At 38.4% G+C, this 18,983-nt stretch overlaps 3 protein-coding genes across 3 annotated transcripts; 1 reads left to right on the top strand and 2 right to left on the bottom strand.

Annotated features, from left to right (window-relative positions):
* Window positions 1-3,361: 3,361 nt before the first annotated feature.
* On the bottom strand, window positions 3,362-5,545 carry LOC111805065 (uncharacterized). Its single transcript, XM_087128149.1, has 4 exons — window positions 4,774-5,545; window positions 4,607-4,689; window positions 4,273-4,496; window positions 3,362-4,197 (listed from the first exon to the last, which is right to left on the bottom strand). The coding sequence occupies exons 1-4, from the start codon at window positions 5,504-5,506 to the stop codon at window positions 3,492-3,494; spliced, it is 1,746 nt and encodes a 581-aa protein (XP_086984275.1). The 5' UTR covers window positions 5,507-5,545; the 3' UTR covers window positions 3,362-3,491.
* A 2,001-nt stretch (window positions 5,546-7,546) lies between these two features.
* Window positions 7,547-9,021, bottom strand: LOC111805543 (uncharacterized). Its single transcript, XM_023690652.2, has one exon. It carries the CDS (start codon window positions 8,998-9,000, stop codon window positions 8,170-8,172), a length of 831 nt encoding a protein of 276 aa, XP_023546420.2. The 5' UTR covers window positions 9,001-9,021; the 3' UTR covers window positions 7,547-8,169.
* A 3,001-nt stretch (window positions 9,022-12,022) lies between these two features.
* On the top strand, window positions 12,023-17,513 carry LOC111806133 (WD repeat-containing protein DWA2). Its single transcript, XM_023691494.2, has 13 exons — window positions 12,023-12,191; window positions 12,302-12,385; window positions 12,473-12,605; window positions 12,900-13,011; window positions 13,343-13,442; window positions 13,935-14,062; window positions 14,940-15,012; window positions 15,848-15,936; window positions 16,049-16,094; window positions 16,416-16,486; window positions 16,567-16,640; window positions 16,722-16,780; window positions 17,119-17,513. The coding sequence occupies exons 1-13, from the start codon at window positions 12,126-12,128 to the stop codon at window positions 17,155-17,157; spliced, it is 1,074 nt and encodes a 357-aa protein (XP_023547262.2). The 5' UTR covers window positions 12,023-12,125; the 3' UTR covers window positions 17,158-17,513.
* Window positions 17,514-18,983: the final 1,470 nt, after the last annotated feature.

The following is an 18,983-nucleotide window of genomic DNA, read 5'->3' as shown; positions in this document are numbered from 1 at the left end:
CTCTGTTCCTACCTATTTTATTATTATAGTTATTGGAAATCGAAATGTCCTTTTTTTTAAATTTTATAAAATAATTAATAATTAATTATGTGCTCAAAAAATTATAAATAATTTTGAATTTTGTCTTTTTTTAGTTTACAAAATTAAATTAAATGTTTTAATCGTGTAAAATTAATGTTTGTAATAGAATTTAAATTTTTTTATTTGATGTCTAATAAAATTTTAAATTTTTTAAATAATTAAATGTATGAATGATTTATTATATATAAAATTAAAAATTTAAACCAATATTAGAAACCGCTGTCAAATCACATGTTGGTTGAAGATAGAAACAAAACACTCTTTATAAAGATATGAAAACCTCTCTCTAGCAGATGCGTTTTAATAATCTTGAGAGGAAGTTCGACAAGGAAAGCCTAAAGAGAAGAGTATATGTTGGGGACAAAGGGAAAGGGAAAGCTTAAAGAGGACAAAGGTTGAACCCCGAAGGAGATAGACAACAGGCGGTGTACCAATAAGGATGCTGGACACCGAACAGGGTGGATTGTGAGATCTACAAATCAATATTTATTAGTGTGTGGAAACTTCTCCTAAACATACACGTTTTTAAAACCTTGAGAGGAAGCTCAAAGACAACAATATCTGTTGCGCTGGGTTTGGGCGGAGGGAAAGGAAAGCCCAAAAGACGTGTTTTAAAAACACTGAGGGGAAGCTCAAAAGAGAAAACCCAAAGAGGATATATCTGCTGCACATGAGCTTGTGCGGACAGAAAGCTCAAAAGATGCATTTTTTAAAAACTTTGAAAGGAAGTCCGAAAAAGAAAGCCCAAAGACTACAATATATGCTCGGCATGAGCTTGGGCGGAAGAAAAGTCCAAATAGTACAATATTTGCTAAACATAAACTTACGCGTAAGGAAAATCCGAAAAAGTTAACATGTGTTAGAGAGTGAACTTGAGCCGTCACAACTGTATTCCTTAAAAAAACATGTCTCAAACCTTTTAAAAAAAAATTAATTTTCAATTATAAAAAAAAAAAAAACTAAAATTTTATGCAAATAAATAAATAAATAAATGTTTTAAAAATCTCACCAATTATAATACTAAATAAATAATTTGATTTTTTTATAAATTATATATTTTTTAATAATACAGCTACAAATAAAGTATTTTTTTTTTATCAATAAATATCTTTATCTCATGAATCATGAATACCATTACGTACCAATTTGCAAATATTTATATCTTCAAAATGCTTTTTTATTATTATTATTATTATTATTATTATTATTATTAAAAGACTATCATTGTCATTGAATAATTACACGTCTAATATTTATTTTTTAAGGGTACATACAGTTAAATTAGATTGGGTTGTAGAAAATTATTTTGGCCCGAATAATCTGAATGGAGTTCACAATTCAACTCTTTATTTTCCGGTTGAGTTGGATTGTTTTATTGTTCCTTCTTATTATTTATTATTATTTTTTAAAAAAATCATACAACTAAAATCTCATAAATCTCAAATATCAAAAATTCACAAGTCACAATGTATCACTGACATCAATTACAAACGTCAAATATTCTTAATTTTCATAGTAATCTTAAGAGTAGAATAGGGTTGGATTTGGTTGTAACCCTATTTTCGAGATTTGACCAGAAAAATGTCAACTTACAAACTGGCCCGAATTTTTAATTTTCCATCACTAATATCGGTTACAAAAGTCAAATATCTTAATGTTTCTTAAAAGTATAATAGAGTTGGATTTCGTTGTAACCCTATTTTTGGGATCCGACCAAAAAAGTGTCAACCCACGAACCAACTCGAATTTTCAATTTTCTAAAAATTCAACCCAACAAAAATTTGTGATTTGGATTGGGCAGTCTAAGTTGGTCAAGTTATTGGATCATACGAACACCTCTAATATTTTTTTAGACCATAAATTATGAACACCTCTAATATTTTTTTAGACCATAAATTTAAGTCTTTATTGTTCTTTGATGATCCTTAAAGACATGTCAAAATCACTTTTTAAGGTTTATAACGGCTAAAAAACATTTTAATCATTGAAAAAATCATGTTTGTTTCGACCGTTCAAGAATATTTTAAAGTAGTTTTAACTATTTTAAAATTATTTCGAAACATGTTTTTAATTTCTATTCAAATTTCAATTATCAAATTTATGATAAACTTTTAGTTTTACTAAATGTTTCAACTAATTTTAACAAGAAAAAAAAAATTAAATAAAGAGCTTTAATGTTGTTTTTCTTTCAATCTTGTCAATTTTATGTCATACATATCTTCTATAATTCATTGAATATGTATGATAATGTTTTTATTAAACGTGAGACATTGATTGGAGAGGGAAACGAAATATTTAAATGCGAAAACTTCTGGTTAGTAAACACATTTAAAAACCTTGAGGGGAAGCTAGAGAGGAAAAGCCCAAATAAGACATTATCTACTAGCAGTGGGCTTGGGCTGTTATAAATGACAAATGGTATGAGAGGTAGGTTGTGGGCGGTGTGCCAGCGGAGATGCTGGGCCCTAAGGGGTAAAGTGTGAGATCCCACGTTCCTTATAAAGGTGTGGAAATCTCTAGAACAAGCTAACACGTTTTAAAAACCTTGAGGCTAACGAATCCAGTTGTGGGCAGTGTGCCAACAGAGATTGTGAGATCCCACATTTCTTAAAAAGGGTGTGGAAACCTCTAGAACAAGCCAACTTATTTTAAAAACCTTGAGGCCGATAGAGCCAGGTTGTGGACGGTGTGCCAGCGGGGACGCTGGGCCTTAAAAGGGTGGATTGTGAGATCCCACGTTCTGAAACCTCTAGAACAAGCTAACGAATTTTAAAAACCTTGAGGATGACGAAGCCAGTTGTGGGCGGTGCGCCAGCGAAGACACTAGCCCCTAAGGGGGTGGATTGTGAGATCCCACATTTCCTATTAGGGTGTGGAAATCTCAAATGCTAGCCACTAAGAGGGTGAATTGTGAGTCTCACACCCTATTAGGGTGTGGAAACCTCGAATGCTAGCCCCTAAAAACCTTGAGGCTAACAAATCCAGTTGTGGGCGGTGTGCCAATGAGAACGCTAACCCCTAAGAGGGTGGATTGTGAGATCCCACATTCTCTATTAGGGTGTAGAAACCTCGAATGCTAGCCCCTAAGGGGTGGGTTGTGGATCCTACCTTCCTTATAAGGGTATGGAAACCTCTAGAACAAGCCAATACGTTTTAAATCCTTCGGGTTGACGCCAATACGTAATGAGTCAAAATGAACAATAAGTAAGCAACCCAAAAGTCACCTTCCCAACAAAGAAATGGATCCATATTTACTGGTTTCACCGCTCACCCAAAATCATAATCAATCAATGCTACCAATTAATCATAAACCCATAAAGAATCAAATACAAATAATAAACGAATCATTTGAATGAATCCACCAAGAAAAAACTGTGAAAAATGAATTGAATGCTTGAAGAAGCTTGCAGCTATGGCGGACCTGGCTGGCTCTGAGCTATGGCTGAAGAACAGAGCTCCTCGTATGCTGTAATGGAGTCCCCACAAAACCTCGTCAACCCCACAAAAACCTGCCTCACCCCCTGTTGAATCTCACACCCATTAAACTTCCCCACTTTATGCACAGTCCCCGCCGCCACCGCCGCCACTGCCGCCGTTGTCTTCTCCTCAATTTCTTGATTCATCTTCTTCGCCTTAATCTTCTTCTCCAAATCTCTGTTCCCCAACGACAATCTCTGCAAATCCCAACTCTGCTGCTCCAGCGCCTCATCCAACTTCGACACCACCCCCTGTATAGCCTCAGAGACATCCTTGTCGGAGAATTTGTCGGCCGTGTCGGACCAGAGGTACGCTATTACGAATACAGGAGGAGCACCGATTCTCGCCGGAGAGAATGGCGGCGGACAGCCGCCATTCGGGGTTTCTTCCGGCTCGGGTTCGTGTAATAGACACCGGAGTAGCCAACCGTTGAGAGCTTTGATGCAATCCTTTTGCGTGGCGATTAAGTTCACGAAATTTGATCTCCAATTCTCGAGCTCGAGCTTTAAATCCATGGCGGCTTCCAGATGCGCGTCGTCCAAGGCGCCGTTGAGGACTGATTCAAAGGGTTTGGCGTCCGTTAATGCTTGGGTTTGCTGCTTGTGAGCTTCCGACATGGCTTTCCACATGCTCTGTAATCTATGAACACGAAGAACAATAATGAGATTCAAAAAGACAATGATTTTAGGCTCAAAATTTGAATATTATCCATACCCATGAATCAATTCATTCATTTCTGCCAAGAATTCTTCATCCCTCAGCTTACTAATGGTGATCGAAATCCGATCAACCACCTGAATTGAAACATTCAATTTGATCGATAAATTTCTGATCGAGCTACGAACAGAATCAATTTTCCGATCATCGGCGTTCTTCTCCACCAAATTCTTCAGCTGCCGGCATTTCTTTTCAAGAATCATACGCAGTCTCTCCAAAGCCTAAACCCAATTCATAAACAATCTCAGAAACAAAGCTTCATAAAAATGGCGAAACAGAGCTTCATAAAAATGGCGGAATCAAATGAACCCATTAGTTAAAAAAGAACAACCTTCACTTCCAGGTACAGTTTCTGCTCCCAAACACAGAGCTTCTTCAAGGTAGATAGCAGCCCTCGAGAGCTTGTTCTTGAATCTTAGCCGCCATGGATGGAAACAAGAAATCAATCAAAGCATGAAAAACAGAGGAAATTACAGAGGAGAAGAAGAAAGGCGATACCTTTGCAGAAACTCATTCTTTGGCCATAAGAAAGCAGCTTGGAGATGGAATTGCTGGATTCAGATGCTTTTTCAAACGAACCCTTGATTTCTCTCATTAAATCCACAACACCCATTTTCGATTCATCGATTTTCTTCTCCGGTTGGTTTAATTTCTCCGGCGGAGCCACCACCGGCGGTTTCTTCTGCTTCTTCTTCTTTTTCGTTACAACTCTTGTTGTTCCTGGTTTTTGATCTTGTCCTTCACGGTCCCAATTGAAATTGGGTTGTTCGTATCTCTCGTAGGTTTCGAAGAAATTGAAGAAATCCCATGATGAGCCAGTCGGCGGCGGCGGCGGTGGTTGTCCCCTCGCCGAATCGTAATTCGAGAACATTAAGTTTCCAATCTGGGGAGATCGTGGTTTCTCTTGTGTAAAACACCCATCTTCTTCGTCGTCCGATTCCGAATCGGAATCGGAGTCGGAATCAGAATCAGAATCAAATCGCTCCGATGAAGGAGCGGCAGACGGCGGAGGAGGACATTTCAAATCGCCACCGCCGCCGCCGCAGCTTTCACCATCTTGGTCAAACAAACAGCGGAGAGAGGAGGCGACTTTGTTGAGTGAATCAGCATAAGCAGAGTGGGAATCAATAAGGGAATGGGTAAAAACGAGAGCTTGGTCAAGGAATTTGCAGCGGTCACGGCAAAGAGCCACCGCCGGAAGATTGTCGAGCTTGGAGGAAGCGCAGCCCATCGCCGGAAAATTCCCAAATCTCAAACGGCAGAGAAACGCAGTTACAAAAGGAATCGGAATTCCAACGCTCGAGTTTTATGGGACAATTAATGGGAAGAAAGGGAATGTTGGCGGGATTCGCATAACGTCTCTTTTTTATTTGCAGAGTGGTCCCTAGATTTTTTGGTTTTTAAAATTGTGGAATTTCCATTTAGCCCCTAAAATGGAAATAAGGCGTAACAGTAAAAATGAATAAGGGAGCCGTTGGATTAGCATAATAAAATTTGGAGCGTTTTGGTTTTGGAGAGGTAAAAAGGTAAAAAAGGTAAAAAGGAGAGCATAATTGGAATTTGAATTAAAAGGATAGCATGGTCATTTTACTGCCTAAAAAGAAGAGATTTTTCTTTTTATTTTTATTTTTAATGAGTGGAAGTGGGATTGGTTTACTTTTTGGTTTTAAATTGTTTTGTGTTTTTAAGGTTAGAAGTGGAAGCATGGAGGGGTGGAGAGTATATGTTTTTTTTACCTTTTTACTGTCTGATGCTGTTGTGTTGCCCATTATTACTGTGTCAACGGCCAATCATATAAAATATGATGGAGTAGTCGAGTGCTCGTTTCAAACCCTTTTTACTTGCTTTTATATATAGTTAGGTTTTTACTATTCTTGTCGTGTTGATACGAATGTATAATTGTTTATCAAAATTATGTCTATATTTACTAGGGTTAAAATGTCCCAAAATGTATTATAGAGGATGTGACCCATTGCTAGTAGATATTGTTCGTTCCCCTCCCCAACTGATATGGGATCTAATCGGGCCAAAGTAGATAAAATTTGTTAGCGGTGAGTTTGGATTGTTAGAAATAGTATTAGAATCAAACACCATGCGGTGTGCCAACGAGCACGCTAGGCCCCTAATGGGAGTGGATTGTGAGATCCCACATCGGTTGGAAGAGGGAACGAACCATTCTTTATAAGGGTGTGAAAACCTCTCCCTAGTAGACGCGCTTTAAAATCATGAGACTGACGGTGATACATAACGGGTCAAAGCGGACAATATCTGCTAACGGTGGACTTGGGTTGTTACATCATCCTAAATTGTGCTTAAATTTTCTAAATATTTCTCTCATGCGTGACCCAAGACTCAATCATACTTCAAGATTGTCTGTAAATTTTAACTTTCATACAGTTGACTTGCTCGCTGAGTTAGAACAAGTGTCGCACAACCATTATCTCGTTGTTACAAGAGTGGATTGTGATAAGTGATATGGTATCAGAGCTAAGTCGACTCCTTAAATCGTAGTAATCAAACATGTTCGTTGCAAAACAACTAGGCAAACTCCAGGCTAATCATTGTGCTTAAATTTTCTAAAATATTTTTCTCAAACGTGACTCGAGGCTCAACCATACATCAAGATTGTTCGCAAAGTCTAACTTTCACACGGTTGACTTGCTCGCTAGGTTAGAACAAGTGTCGCACAATCGTTGTCCCGCTACCATAAGAGTGTGATTGTGACAAGTGGTATCAAAGCTGAGTTGACTCCTTCGATTGCAGTAATCAAACATGTTTGCTGCAAAACAACTACGAAAATTCCAGACTAATCGATTGGTAAAGATCGAAAACCAGTTGCTCGACATGAATAAAGTTCTTGATGGGAATGAGGCTTATGGAGTCTCGCCTGAATGAGAAGGCTGGCACATCGTCCAGTGTCTGTCTCTGATACCATTTGTAACGATCCAGATCCACCGCTAGCAGATATTGTCCTCTTTGAGCTTCCCCTCAAAGCTTTAAAACGCGTCTGCTTAGGGAAAGGTTTCCACACCCTTATAAATGGTAGTTTGTTCTCCTCCCCAACCAATATGGGACATCACAATCCACCTCCCTTCGGGGCCCAACGTCCTTGCTGGCACTCTTTCCTTCCTCCGATCGATGTGGGACGTCCCCAAATCCACCCCCCCTTTGGGCCCAGCATCCTTACTGGCACACCGCCTCGTGTTTACCCCCCTTCGGGGAATAGCAAGAAGGCTAGCACATCGTCCAGTGTCTGTCTCTGATACCATTTATAACCACCCAGATCCACCGCTAGCAGATATTGTCCTATTTGGGTTTTCCCTTTCGAGCTTCCCTCAAGGCTTTAAAACGCGTCTTTTCACACCCTTATAAATGGTGGTTTATTCTCCTCCCCAACCAACGTGGGACATCACATTCATAATCCAACCCAACCTAACCCAAACTATACCGGTTAGGTTGGATTGATCAAATTTTTGAAGTCATCAAATTTTGTTAACACCCCTACCAAATATATACCAAAATCACTTGAATGTCAAATGTCACAAATACGCTCTCAAAACGTTGTAAATAAGCATTTATGGAAATAATTTAAACATGACTACACACATGTCATGCATCATGCTTAGGAAATTGATTTTTTCCCGTGTCATAATGTCTCGGTGGCACATTCAAACTAGTCAGTATACAAATTAGTGAATCGCTTTCACTTGACGCTTTACGCTCGTATCGACATAAACGTCTCAATCGAGCTTATCTTTAGGTTGGTAGAGGTAGCTCAGGTTACAAAATGGTAACTGCTTCGACAAAAGTCTATCCCGACGAACCCGTTTCGTGGAAAAAAAAAAAGACTAAAATACCCTTTTGTTTATAATAGTAAGAAAACAAAAAGAATAGTTAATGTGAGAGAGCATTGAGTATAGAAACCCTAGTGTTCATCAAAGTTCTTAAGAGCTTTTCAGTCACATTCTCAATGTTTCCAATCCACTCCTCCAAATCCTTCATCTTCTCCATCCTCACCTTCACTTCATTATCGCCATTGTTACTCACTTCCATGAACTCCAATATCCCATTCTCCACCTTCTTCCCCTTCCTCATCCACCTATTCCGTCTCCATCCCAACGACGTCCCGATCCCCTCGAACATCGCCACCGAAACCATCCCTGTCACCTCCATCACGCCCTTAATCGCCACCGCGAGCTCCTCCTCAGGAACCTCTGTTACCATCACAACTCGAACAACCGAACCCAATTTAGTTGTTTCTTTCCCCATTTGTTTCCGGGCTTTCTTGTACATGTCTAATTTCATCTCGTTATTTCTCCGCATGGCCACACGCGCCGCCACGTGCTCCTCTCGGAAGGTGAGGACAAGGCTTTGGAAGATTCCATACGCGTCGATGAATTGAAGGAAGTCTTCTAGAACGTTTTCGACCCATGTCGAGAATCGACATATTGATTCGCGTGATTGTGGGAGTTGGAGTATGTCGTCGAGATAGGCATGTACGAGCTTCACGGCGTTGAGACCACTGCATAGCCAAGCGGCGTTACGGTGGTCGGTGGACGGCCAGGATTTGAGATTGGCGATCTCGTCGTTGAGGGAAGAAATCAAGGGGTGGGATCTGCATGGTAAACTAATGGATCGGAGATGGCGGGAGATTCGGGGGTTCGGGTGACGGGCGGCGGCGGAGCCCGGCTGGAAAGAAAGAGAGCGGCGGAAAACACCCACCATACTGATCGGAGCTTTGACGTCGAGATTGGATTGGATTGGATTGGATTGGATTGGAGAGCGTTAAATATATGGGGAAGGGGGCGAGGGTGGCATGTGGAAGGTAGAGAAGGGACAGATCAAGGGCACATGGGGTGTGTTAGGGGGAAGATTAAGGCGTGTTTGGCTGTTTGTTGCTGTAAAGACTGCAACATGTGGGCGTTTATTTTGGTCATTTTTCATGCACGTTCTAAAAAGAATATGATTTGATGGAATTTGTTGGGTTTTTTAAAAGATTGTGAATGGTTGTGGAGATAAAAAGTTTGATAGATTCGATATTAATATTAAATTCGTTATCGAGCTTATAACTTAACTGATTTGAATGGGACCGACCTGATTGCTAAGCTGCTATAGTTTATAGCTAGAGCTATGGGCTCTAATAGAGAGAACAATAAAGATAACGAGCGTAGAATTGGACAAGTGGGTAATGAGAGTAGCTATCTCAGATTTAACACTTGATGGTCTTGGCATTCCGTTGTGTAACAGCTCAAGTCCATCACTAGTCGATATTGTCTGCTTTAACTTGTTACGTATTGTCGTCAACCTCACGGTTTTAAAATGCGTCTATGAGCCAAAGAGGACAATATCTGCTAGTGGTGGAGTCAGGCTGTTATAAATGGTATTAGAGTTAGACATTGAGCGGTGTGCCACTGAGAACAATACATAAACGCGTTTTTAAAACTACGAGACTGACGATAATACGTAATGGGCCAAAGCGAACAATATTTTCTAGCGGTGGGCTTTGACTGTTAGTTCACGTTACTTACTCCTCACTTCTAAGAATGAAACTCACATGAACTCACCACTGTTCACGTTTCTCAATCATCCTATCCTCAGGATCACTCTCATTCAGACTTGATCTCACTTCATCCATGTATCCCTGTTTTACATGAGTCTCACATGCCCACTAACTTCCACCTTAGTTCGTCCCCGAACCACATTTTAATGAGAAAGGTACCGTTCTGATACCATTTGTAACGACCCATGTCCAAGATTCAGATCAAGTGTCAAATCTTAACTCCAAATCTTAGACATCAGTCGTTACAAAAAAAAAAAAAAAAAAAAAAAAAAAAAAACGATCTACAAGACAGTAATTTCGATTGAGATTATACACGCCTATCGTAAAGAATCCCTTGGATCCAAATAAATTTAAACAAAATGCAACCAACAAATTCAAACAAATCCAAACAAAAAATGGATATGATAATGATAATAATATGAAATGAAGGCCCTACAACCAACCAAACAATTGAGTATTAAATTGATAGTTTAAGGTAACAGCGCAAGGCAAACAAAGGGCGCAAATCATTATGAGGACGCGTGAACTCAATAGCAACACAACATGACAGATATGTACGAACCAAACCAAAAACCGCGTCACTTATCTCCCACTTCTCCACATTAAAATTACATTTCATATCAAAACAAAAATAATTAATTTATTCTTTACGAGTTACGTTAATTCAAAACCAATCGAACGAGACGAACTGGGATTGGACATGCACCATCCACGCACCAAGCACCTTGGCCACTCACAGTTACATGCACGAGTTAAGTCCACGCACCTCATGCATCTTTAACTCGCAATCCCCGCAGAATTCCTCCAGGGTTCCTCACTTGTTCGACTGTTGCTGAGCAATTTTTGGATATCTCCCAGAAGGTAATTTTAATGTGGCCGGTTTCCCCTCTTTTGCAATTCGCTACAGCACCTTCTGCTCTAGCTAATTGATATGTGCAAGGGGAGTAAGATTCGGATTACCTTGTTGATCGAATATCTCAAGGCAAGAACATTGTTTGAGATTCGAATCACCCCACAAGCAAGATTGATCATGTCGAGCTTGAATGATTCTACATGCAACCTAAACTACATAGTGCTTCTTTTACTATATTTTCCCAGTCTCCTTACAAATACAACATACATGGCTTTATATAGCTCTAAATAAACATACAAGCTTCTTCCAAAACATATGACTTTCTGGATGTAGATGATCATATCTATACATATGGATCTTATATATATATCGTCCAATGAAGTACCGCATAAGTGGATATATAGCCCTCGTGTTATGATCTTCTACATCCTAGGTCTTCCCGTTCCTTCATCTAGCTCATGTTCTGCTACAGAATGACTCTATGAAATTACGTCGATGCTTCCACATATTACGCTTAACGTAGGAGATATCTCTATTTTTCCCTCTCGGGAATCCTTAAAATTACAACTGCTTAGCTTTCAATTTGCCTCTGACCATCAAATGAAATGTGAATAACCCGTCCTCCTCTCTTTGAAATAAGGGACGCTTCTGGTCTCTTTGTGTCCTACGCTCGATTTTTCCTTATTGATATCTCTTCACGATTCCTTCTACAGAGCTGTAGTTCTCAACTCTACGACACCTCGTCTTGGTCCTTCCCAAATCAACAACTCAACCTCATAAATGTTACCCTTATGCACATAAATCGTTCGACCATCTTCCACAACAACTCTCAACCCCCTTCGTATTTTAATTCGAGCTCTGAACGTATGCGTTTTAATACTTCTATCATTCCCTCGTTTTCTTTCTTCCAAAACGCCCAATAATAGTTTATTTATTTACGAATTATTATTAAAATTTGAATTTTTATGTTTAATATTATATTGTATTACAAAATAGAAATGATTGGTTAAAAATTTATTTGAAATGAATATAGGGGTGTACATTCAACCCGACAATCCGACAACCCGAACCAACCTAAAAAGAAAATTTGACAACCTAACCCGGGTTGGGTTGGGTTGGGTTGTGAGAAAGTTTGAGGTTGGGTTGGGTTACCAATTCAACCCATAATTATAAACGGTAAAGAAAATACTAACCTGAACCCAACCGGACTCTGTACACCCCTAATATATATGGAGAATTTTATCGAAATAAGAAATAAAAAAAAAAAAAAAAAAAAAGTGGGAGAAGAAAAAGACTTTTCCTTCCACATCTTTGAACCTTGAACCGAAACAGAAAGGGAAGAAAAATCGACAAAACCGGACATGAACCATTAGGACGCGGCTCCTGCTTACAATTTCATGAGTGCATTAGCATTTGATCATCGTTGAGTGGTTGATTATGGTGTCTGTCGCTTCCGCCATGCAAGGTGGTTCATCAGGCATCGGCTACGGGCTGAAATACCAGGTCAATGTTGTTCAATTTCTGATGTCAAAATTTTTCATGTTATTGAAATCATGTAGATCTCCTTAAGCTTAAACCCTAATTCCCATTCTCGAAATTCTGCTCTACTCCAGGCTCGGTGCATCGCCGATGTCATAGCAGATACTGATCATACCAGTTTCATCACAGGCACTCTCAGTCTCAAGGACGAAAATGAGGTTACGCTCAATTTCTCTGATTTATTTTGTCGCATGATTGTTGTTATTTGTTTTTTACATGGATCTGAAGCAATTCAAGTCTATTAGGTGCATTTGATTCGGATTTCATCGAGTGGATCCGAGCTTATATGCGAAGGTTTGTTTTCTCACCCCAATGAGATCTGGGACCTGGCGTCTTGCCCCTTCGACCAGCGCATTTTCTCTACCGTTTTCTCCACTGGTAATTAATTAGTTTTCCGTGCTTTCTCGATTTCAACTTTCTGTCTTGATTTCTATACCGCATTTTTATAAGTTGCCATGTTGACTATGCATGGATTGGTTTAGTTCTTCTTATAGTATTTCTACTTTTAGATGAACTGGGAAGTCACTGATGGAATTAGGCGAGGGAGTTTAAGCATTTAGCATAGAACTTCTCTGTTTACAGAACGTGGGGATTGTCGAATAACTTTCAGATAGAAAACGTCCTGTTCTTGCTTCCACTTTTCTTTGATTGATTCTCTTCCATTTTCTGAAGGTGAAAACTTTGGGGCAGCAATATGGCAAATCCCTGAGTTATATGGTGAATTGAATTCTCCTCAGTTGGAACGGGTTACATCCCTTGATGAACATGCTAGTAAGATCAATTGGTGAGTGATAGTCGGATGCAATTCTTTTTCTTATTGTGTCCAACTGCATTTGGCCTATCTGAATTTCATATTTTGTAAATGCAGAAGATATACCAAATCAATGTTTTTTTTCTACTTCTAATAATTAATTCAAGTAAGATTTATGCTCATTGAAATGTAATTCTCTTTGATATTTTAACCTTCAAGTGTTTCTCTGAATTTTACTGAATTTTTTTTCTTTTCTTTTCACTTATTTGCTATTGCTAGACCCGTATGAACTTGTTTCGTATGGTAATTCAATTCATGCACTCCCAAATTTGGGTTCTGTTTCCTAACAAAGATGGCTGGACAGCGTTCTTTGGTGGCCATCTGGAAGACATGATAAGCTGATCAGCATTGACGAGGAAAATATTTTACTATGGAGCTTGGATTGTTCAAGAAAGATTGCTCAGGTAGACTTAAATAGAAATTGTGTGGTGTGATGATTGGATCCTATGTTGAGCAATTTTCCCTTTTGTACCCCGTTAGTATATGCACGGGTAGGTTAAGGTTCAGAACTATAAGTTTCTTAGATAAGAGAGAATTCATTAATCAAGAAAAGCTAAGTTAAGGAATCAATCTTAAAACACCAAAAGATTTGCAGATTTTTTGTTTTTTATTTTTTGCAATTGGGGTATATCATAAAGGAATTATAATTGTAAAGAAGACTGGTTAAAGAACTCCATGAAATTGACTCTTATAATGCAATATGCACCATGAAATTGACTAAGAGCTTCTCTTTAAGTATCCTTTGGTTTCTCTCATGCCATTGAAAGAGTTTGCCGTGTGAAAGTTAATATAATAAAGGTTGTAATAATGTGTACTTCATTTGTCATATCAACCAGATAGTAGCAATTTATTTCAAATCTATGTGATGATTTCATTTGGGGCTTACTACAATCTAGGTACAATCGAAGGAGTCAGCTGGGCTGCTTCATTATTTGTCTGGAGGAACGTGGGATCCACATGATTCAAATGCCATTGCAGCAACTAGTGAATCATCCGTTCAATTTTGGGATTTAAGGACAATGAAGTATGTTATCGTTTATGCTTTATGTTTTTTACAGATGATGCATGTACTTTGTATGTGTTTTCAATCTATTTGTGCTTATCTTGGTACATGAGCTTCTTGTGTACCCGAATATTAGGGGGGATATTTTTATATGTTTCAATGTGTTGAGAAGAAATGAAATGTGCTTCATTAATTAATCACCGCATCCCCACCCCCCCATGAGTTGAAGAAAAAGGAATTCCAGGCCCTTCTTCCTTTTATATTAAAATTTTTGAGTTTGTTAATAATTTATTTTATAAGATCATAGATTTTGTTTATTGATAAGTTTTGTACCTTGATTCAATCCCCATATACTATCTGCCCATTTTTAGGATGCCTGTCTTGGTAAGTAAAAACGTTGAAAGGTTAATGAGAATTTTTTGTGGGAATGTTAGGAGGATGGAGAGGTTTTCCTTTGTTTTCTCAATTTGTCAAGTGTTTTATTGGGGATAATTCGATTACCTATTTTTTGGAAGATTCTTGGTGGATGAGAGACCCTTGTGTGCTTTGTTTCCACATCTTTATCATTTTTCAAATAAGAGGATGCATTCAGTAGGGTTTTGGTGCGTAATAGAGAGTCTCAAATGAGGAGCTTTGGGAGGCAATTTAAATACATTTATGTGGGCATCCGTTAATAGGGTTTTCGTAATTATCAACTTGGCTTTATTTTTTTTGGATTGGGCTCCGTTTCTGTAATTAGTTGTGGGGGGGAAGGGGGGTCTTTTGTTGGTGGACTTGTATTGGTATGCCTTTGTATTTTTTTTTTTTTTTTTTTTTTTCATTTATCTTGATCAAAGCTTGTTTTTTTAAAAAAATAGATTGGTAAAGTTTGAATTGGCTTATGAGAAGTTAATTGCAGGAAGTCAGACTCGATTGCATGCTCTGCGTATGTTCGCAACGTGGATTACAACCCCAAAAAGAAACATTTGCTTGTAAGGCTTCGCTTTTAAAAGATTAATATTTATTTCGGCTTTTTCCAAGAGCAACAAATTTTGAAATCTCTTCTATGTATTAGTGAATGCAAATTGAAAAGGCTCTTGTAAAAAAATTATACTAGAATCATTAACCTCATGTCACTAGCAAACAGAGCCGTAACTAGAATGTTGTTATCAAGAAAACTTTGGGTGGTGACTTGCTGAATTTCACTGTTATTGTTGGGGTCAATTTAGCAAGTTAGAGTTGCCAATGTTAATTGGCTTAGTTAGAAGTCAGTATCTGACATTTGTGAGACCCAGGAGAGTGCGAAAATTGTGAGAATTCTCTCTCGCTCTCTGTCTCTCTCTCTTCTTGAAACCTAAAATTGTGAGAGTAGTCCAGATAGAGTATAGATCTTTCTTTTTCTTGTGGGAACAGCGTACAGACCTATTGAATGGTTAATCTGTAAGTCGTAACAATTTCTATCAGTAAAACATCTTTAATTGTCCTATCCGCACTGAATGCCTGTCACGTTAGTGGTATATAATCACAACTATCTGGATGTTTTCTAACATTTGCTTCTTTCCTGAACATCCTTTGCTTGTCTTAACCTACGTAACTTATCATGTCTGATGTTTTACTTGCATTCTATGAGTTTAGTCATTATCCATCACTTTTCTGGACATGTACTATAGACTATTTGAGCTGTACATGAGCTTAAAAGGAGGAGTCCTTTTACAAGTTCATAAGAATGACAGACTGTTTCGTTCTTCTATGTCTCAATCTAGTGTTTGCACAGCATTTCTTGTATTTGTTTTCCATGTTTGCATTAATAAAACTCCCTTGTTTCAGGTAACTGCTGAGGATGAAACTGGAATATCTATCTGGGACCTTAGAAAGCCAAAAGTCCCGATCCAACAACTTCCTGGGCATACCCACTGGTATCTTTTTAAATAGTCCATGTTTTCCTAGAATGTTATTGAACAGTAAATTCTGTTCTGGGGTCAAGTTAAATGTTTTAACTTTGATCCTTTGTATTTAATAATTCAACAGGACATGTGCTGTTCGTTGTAATCCTGAATTTGAAGGGCTAATCTTGGTTCGCTCTCGTTTTCTCCTCTCCATTTCTTGATATAGTTATTTTTTCTGATCCATTTTACTGTTCGGTCCATGTTTGTTAGATTGCATTATATACTTCTCTCTCCCATACTTGTTTCCAATTTGAAGGTGTCAGTTTCCTTTGTGAAGTCTGGGGCCGTTTTTTTTTTTTTTTTAATTCTAAATTTCATATAAAGTTCTAGACTAATTGTATGACAATCAAATTCCTTAGTTAATTAGCTAGTGAAATAATTTTTTAGTACAAGCTCGTTCATTTTTTCGACATATCTTTGAGTCAATGACATAATGTCGGCGATTGCAGAGTGCCGGTACTGATTCGGCTGTCAACTTATGGTCAGCATCCATGTCTGATGGTGAACTAAAATCTGAAAGGTCATCTTTTTGTTTAGGATGTTTCCTTTTCTGTTTCTCTTTAAAGTTTATGCTAATGCTTCATGTTAACTTATGAGCAGGACGATTGATTCACCACGATGTCCAGTTGATCCATTACTGCATTCTTACAGTGACTACGAAGACAGTGTTTATGGTAACTGCTGTAGCCTTATTATTTCAATATATTTATCCAGTGGGTAAAACTGATTGGTTGATTTTAATTTCCAATTAAAAGGCCTTGCTTGGAGCTCTCGTGAGCCTTGGATCTTTGCATCACTGTCCTATGATGGGAGGGTAAGTAGCATCAACCTTTTCTCGATGGGTCGCCGAACATGTGCTTTGACATTGCATTTCAGCTTCTTTTTACTGTCAATAGATCATGGCTATATGCTGCATGGATTATCATGTCATCTAATTTTGTTTTACTATTTTTCTGCTTGCTTAAATTGAGGTTTTATATTTTAAATAAATCTCGATTAAGTTGTTACGCAAAGTCGGTTGATCGTTTACAGAAGCTCATTACTCATTTGATCTTCCCGCAACATTTATGGCCGATATCCGTGTCTGTAAACCAAACCATTTTACAATCCTAAAGAATGACAATTCAGTTATTTCTTTTTCTTGTGGAACAGGTCGTTGTAGAATCAGTGAAGCCTTTTCTCTCGAGATAATGGAGTTCATTTTAGTTTTTGTTTCTCAATATTCATTGCTTCCTCAGTTTGTCTCTGTTCCATCAGCAAGAGTAATTGTTCCTGAATTTAGTTCAAACAATACCCCACTCGTCTTTACAACGCTATCAATGAGATTGAGATTGCTCGATGCTCGAGGAGACCTATCCAGTAACAGAGAAAACATACACACTACTCAGGGAGTAATTTTATTGTACTGAAGATGAGCATATAGCTGTTATGAACAATATGATTCGTTGTTTGTTTTGTTGTGTTGAACTTGCTCTACAACTGGTTCATATAGCTTAAACTTTCAACCAGAAAAGAAAATTAATGTTATATATACTTTGATTTCCTCTTGCTTTGGATGCCTATGTTATTTGGTACTTGGAAGTTGGAAGTTGGGCACAGCTGGGAAACAAGAACAGTAGCCAACCTTCCGATCGCCACTCACTGTTAAAATTATTGCCTTGAAAGAAAGAAAAGGTTTGGTAATGATTTTGTCCTATTTGTGAGATTCCAGATTGGTTAGAGATGGAACCGAGTATGTGGAAACTTCTCCCTGGCAAATGCGTTGTAAAAAGTTTAAAGAGGATAATATCTGTCAGGTGAACTTGTACCATTATAAATGGTATCAGAGTTAAGACACTGGGCGATGGGTCAGTGAGGAGGTTGAGCCTCGAAGGGGGTGGACATGAGGCGGTATGCCAGCGAGGATGTTAGGCCCTGAAGGGAGTGGATTGTGAGATCCGTAGTGAGCTTGTACCATTATAAATGGTATTAGAGTCAGACATCGGGCGATGGGTTAGCGAGGAGGCTGAGCCTCGAAGGGGGTGGACATGAGGCGGTGTGCCAGCAAGGATGTTGGGCCCTGAAGGGAGTGGATTGTGAGATCCGTTGTGAGCTTATACCATTATAAATGATATCAGAGCAGACACCGAGCGATGGGTTAGCGAGGAGGCTGAGCTTCGAAGGGGTGGACATGAGGCGGTGTGCCAGCGAGGATGTTGGGTGCTGAAGGGAGTGGATTGTGAGATCCGTTGGGAAGGAGAACGAAACATTCTTTATAAGCATACGTAGGTGTAGGTGTGGATGAATATGATTGGAGTTTTGATGGTTATCCAATATACTTGGATGAGAGAGAAGAAGAAAGTCCATGACATGACCGGCGGTGAAACCTCTGGTTTCCTCGTCCAATGGCGCAGGTCTGTACACCAAGTTTCCCCTCTCCACTTACTTATTCTATGGTATTTGTTTGAATTGAAAATGTGAGTGGAACTTTCGCTAACCACGTGTACTTTTGCCACGTTGGATGTAGTTTTTCCATTTTATCCAGACATTGAGGTGCCTTTGTCAATCAGAATCTTGCCATGTCACCCTAGATTGAGGTTGACACGTGTCGAAACCTAGTGCAAAGAAGGGAAAGGCTAAAAAGGTGGATAAGATTTGACGAAACTTGATGAGTTGGAAGCTTTTGCTTTCCAACAAGATTCCCATTCCCATCCACTTATGATTATTGTTTTTTTGTTCCTTTATTTATTTATTTATTTATTATTATTATTATTATTATTTGCTTCTTCCCTTATGCAGCCATGTTCCACGTCATCGCCAGCAAAGAAAATCCTGAGATTTTGCTGTCTTTAAAAATGTTTATTTTGGTGCGTCGGTTTGGGATTACAGCCCCACCTAAGCATATACTAATTATAATAATTATATTAATAATAACAATATCTTTCATTAAAAAATAAATTATAAATTAATAAAAACATTTCTAAATTTGGTCATTTTTTAACAATATACTCTTAAACTTGAATTTTTTTAAAAAAGAT

This window comes from Cucurbita pepo, chromosome 11 (genome assembly GCF_057944985.1).
Source record: "Cucurbita pepo subsp. pepo isolate OVF chromosome 11, ASM5794498v1, whole genome shotgun sequence".
Taxonomy (NCBI): domain Eukaryota; kingdom Viridiplantae; phylum Streptophyta; class Magnoliopsida; order Cucurbitales; family Cucurbitaceae; genus Cucurbita; species Cucurbita pepo.
Note: the sequence above shows the minus strand (reverse complement) of the source record. Positions and strands in the feature narration are given on the sequence as shown.

What these genes read in the sequence shown, in the direction of transcription:
- LOC111805065 (XM_087128149.1), bottom strand. Translation starts at nt 5,506, where the DNA reads ATGGGCTGCGCTTCCTCCAAGCTCGACAATCTTCCGGCGGTGGCTCTT. An exon ending in AAGAATGAGTTTCTGCAAAG is followed by an intron (nt 4,690 to 4,773) that starts GTATCGCCTTTC and finishes ATGGCGGCTAAG; the next exon opens with ATTCAAGAACAAGCTCTCGA. An exon ending in AACTGTACCTGGAAGTGAAG is followed by an intron (nt 4,497 to 4,606) that starts GTTGTTCTTTTT and finishes AATTGGGTTTAG; the next exon opens with GCTTTGGAGAGACTGCGTAT.
- LOC111806133 (XM_023691494.2), top strand. Translation starts at nt 12,126, where the DNA reads ATGGTGTCTGTCGCTTCCGCCATGCAAGGTGGTTCATCAGGCATCGGC. An exon ending in AATTTGAAGGGCTAATCTTG is followed by an intron (nt 16,095 to 16,415) that starts GTTCGCTCTCGT and finishes CGGCGATTGCAG; the next exon opens with AGTGCCGGTACTGATTCGGC. An exon ending in CTACGAAGACAGTGTTTATG is followed by an intron (nt 16,641 to 16,721) that starts GTAACTGCTGTA and finishes TCCAATTAAAAG; the next exon opens with GCCTTGCTTGGAGCTCTCGT.
- LOC111805543 (XM_023690652.2), bottom strand. Translation starts at nt 9,000, where the DNA reads ATGGTGGGTGTTTTCCGCCGCTCTCTTTCTTTCCAGCCGGGCTCCGCC.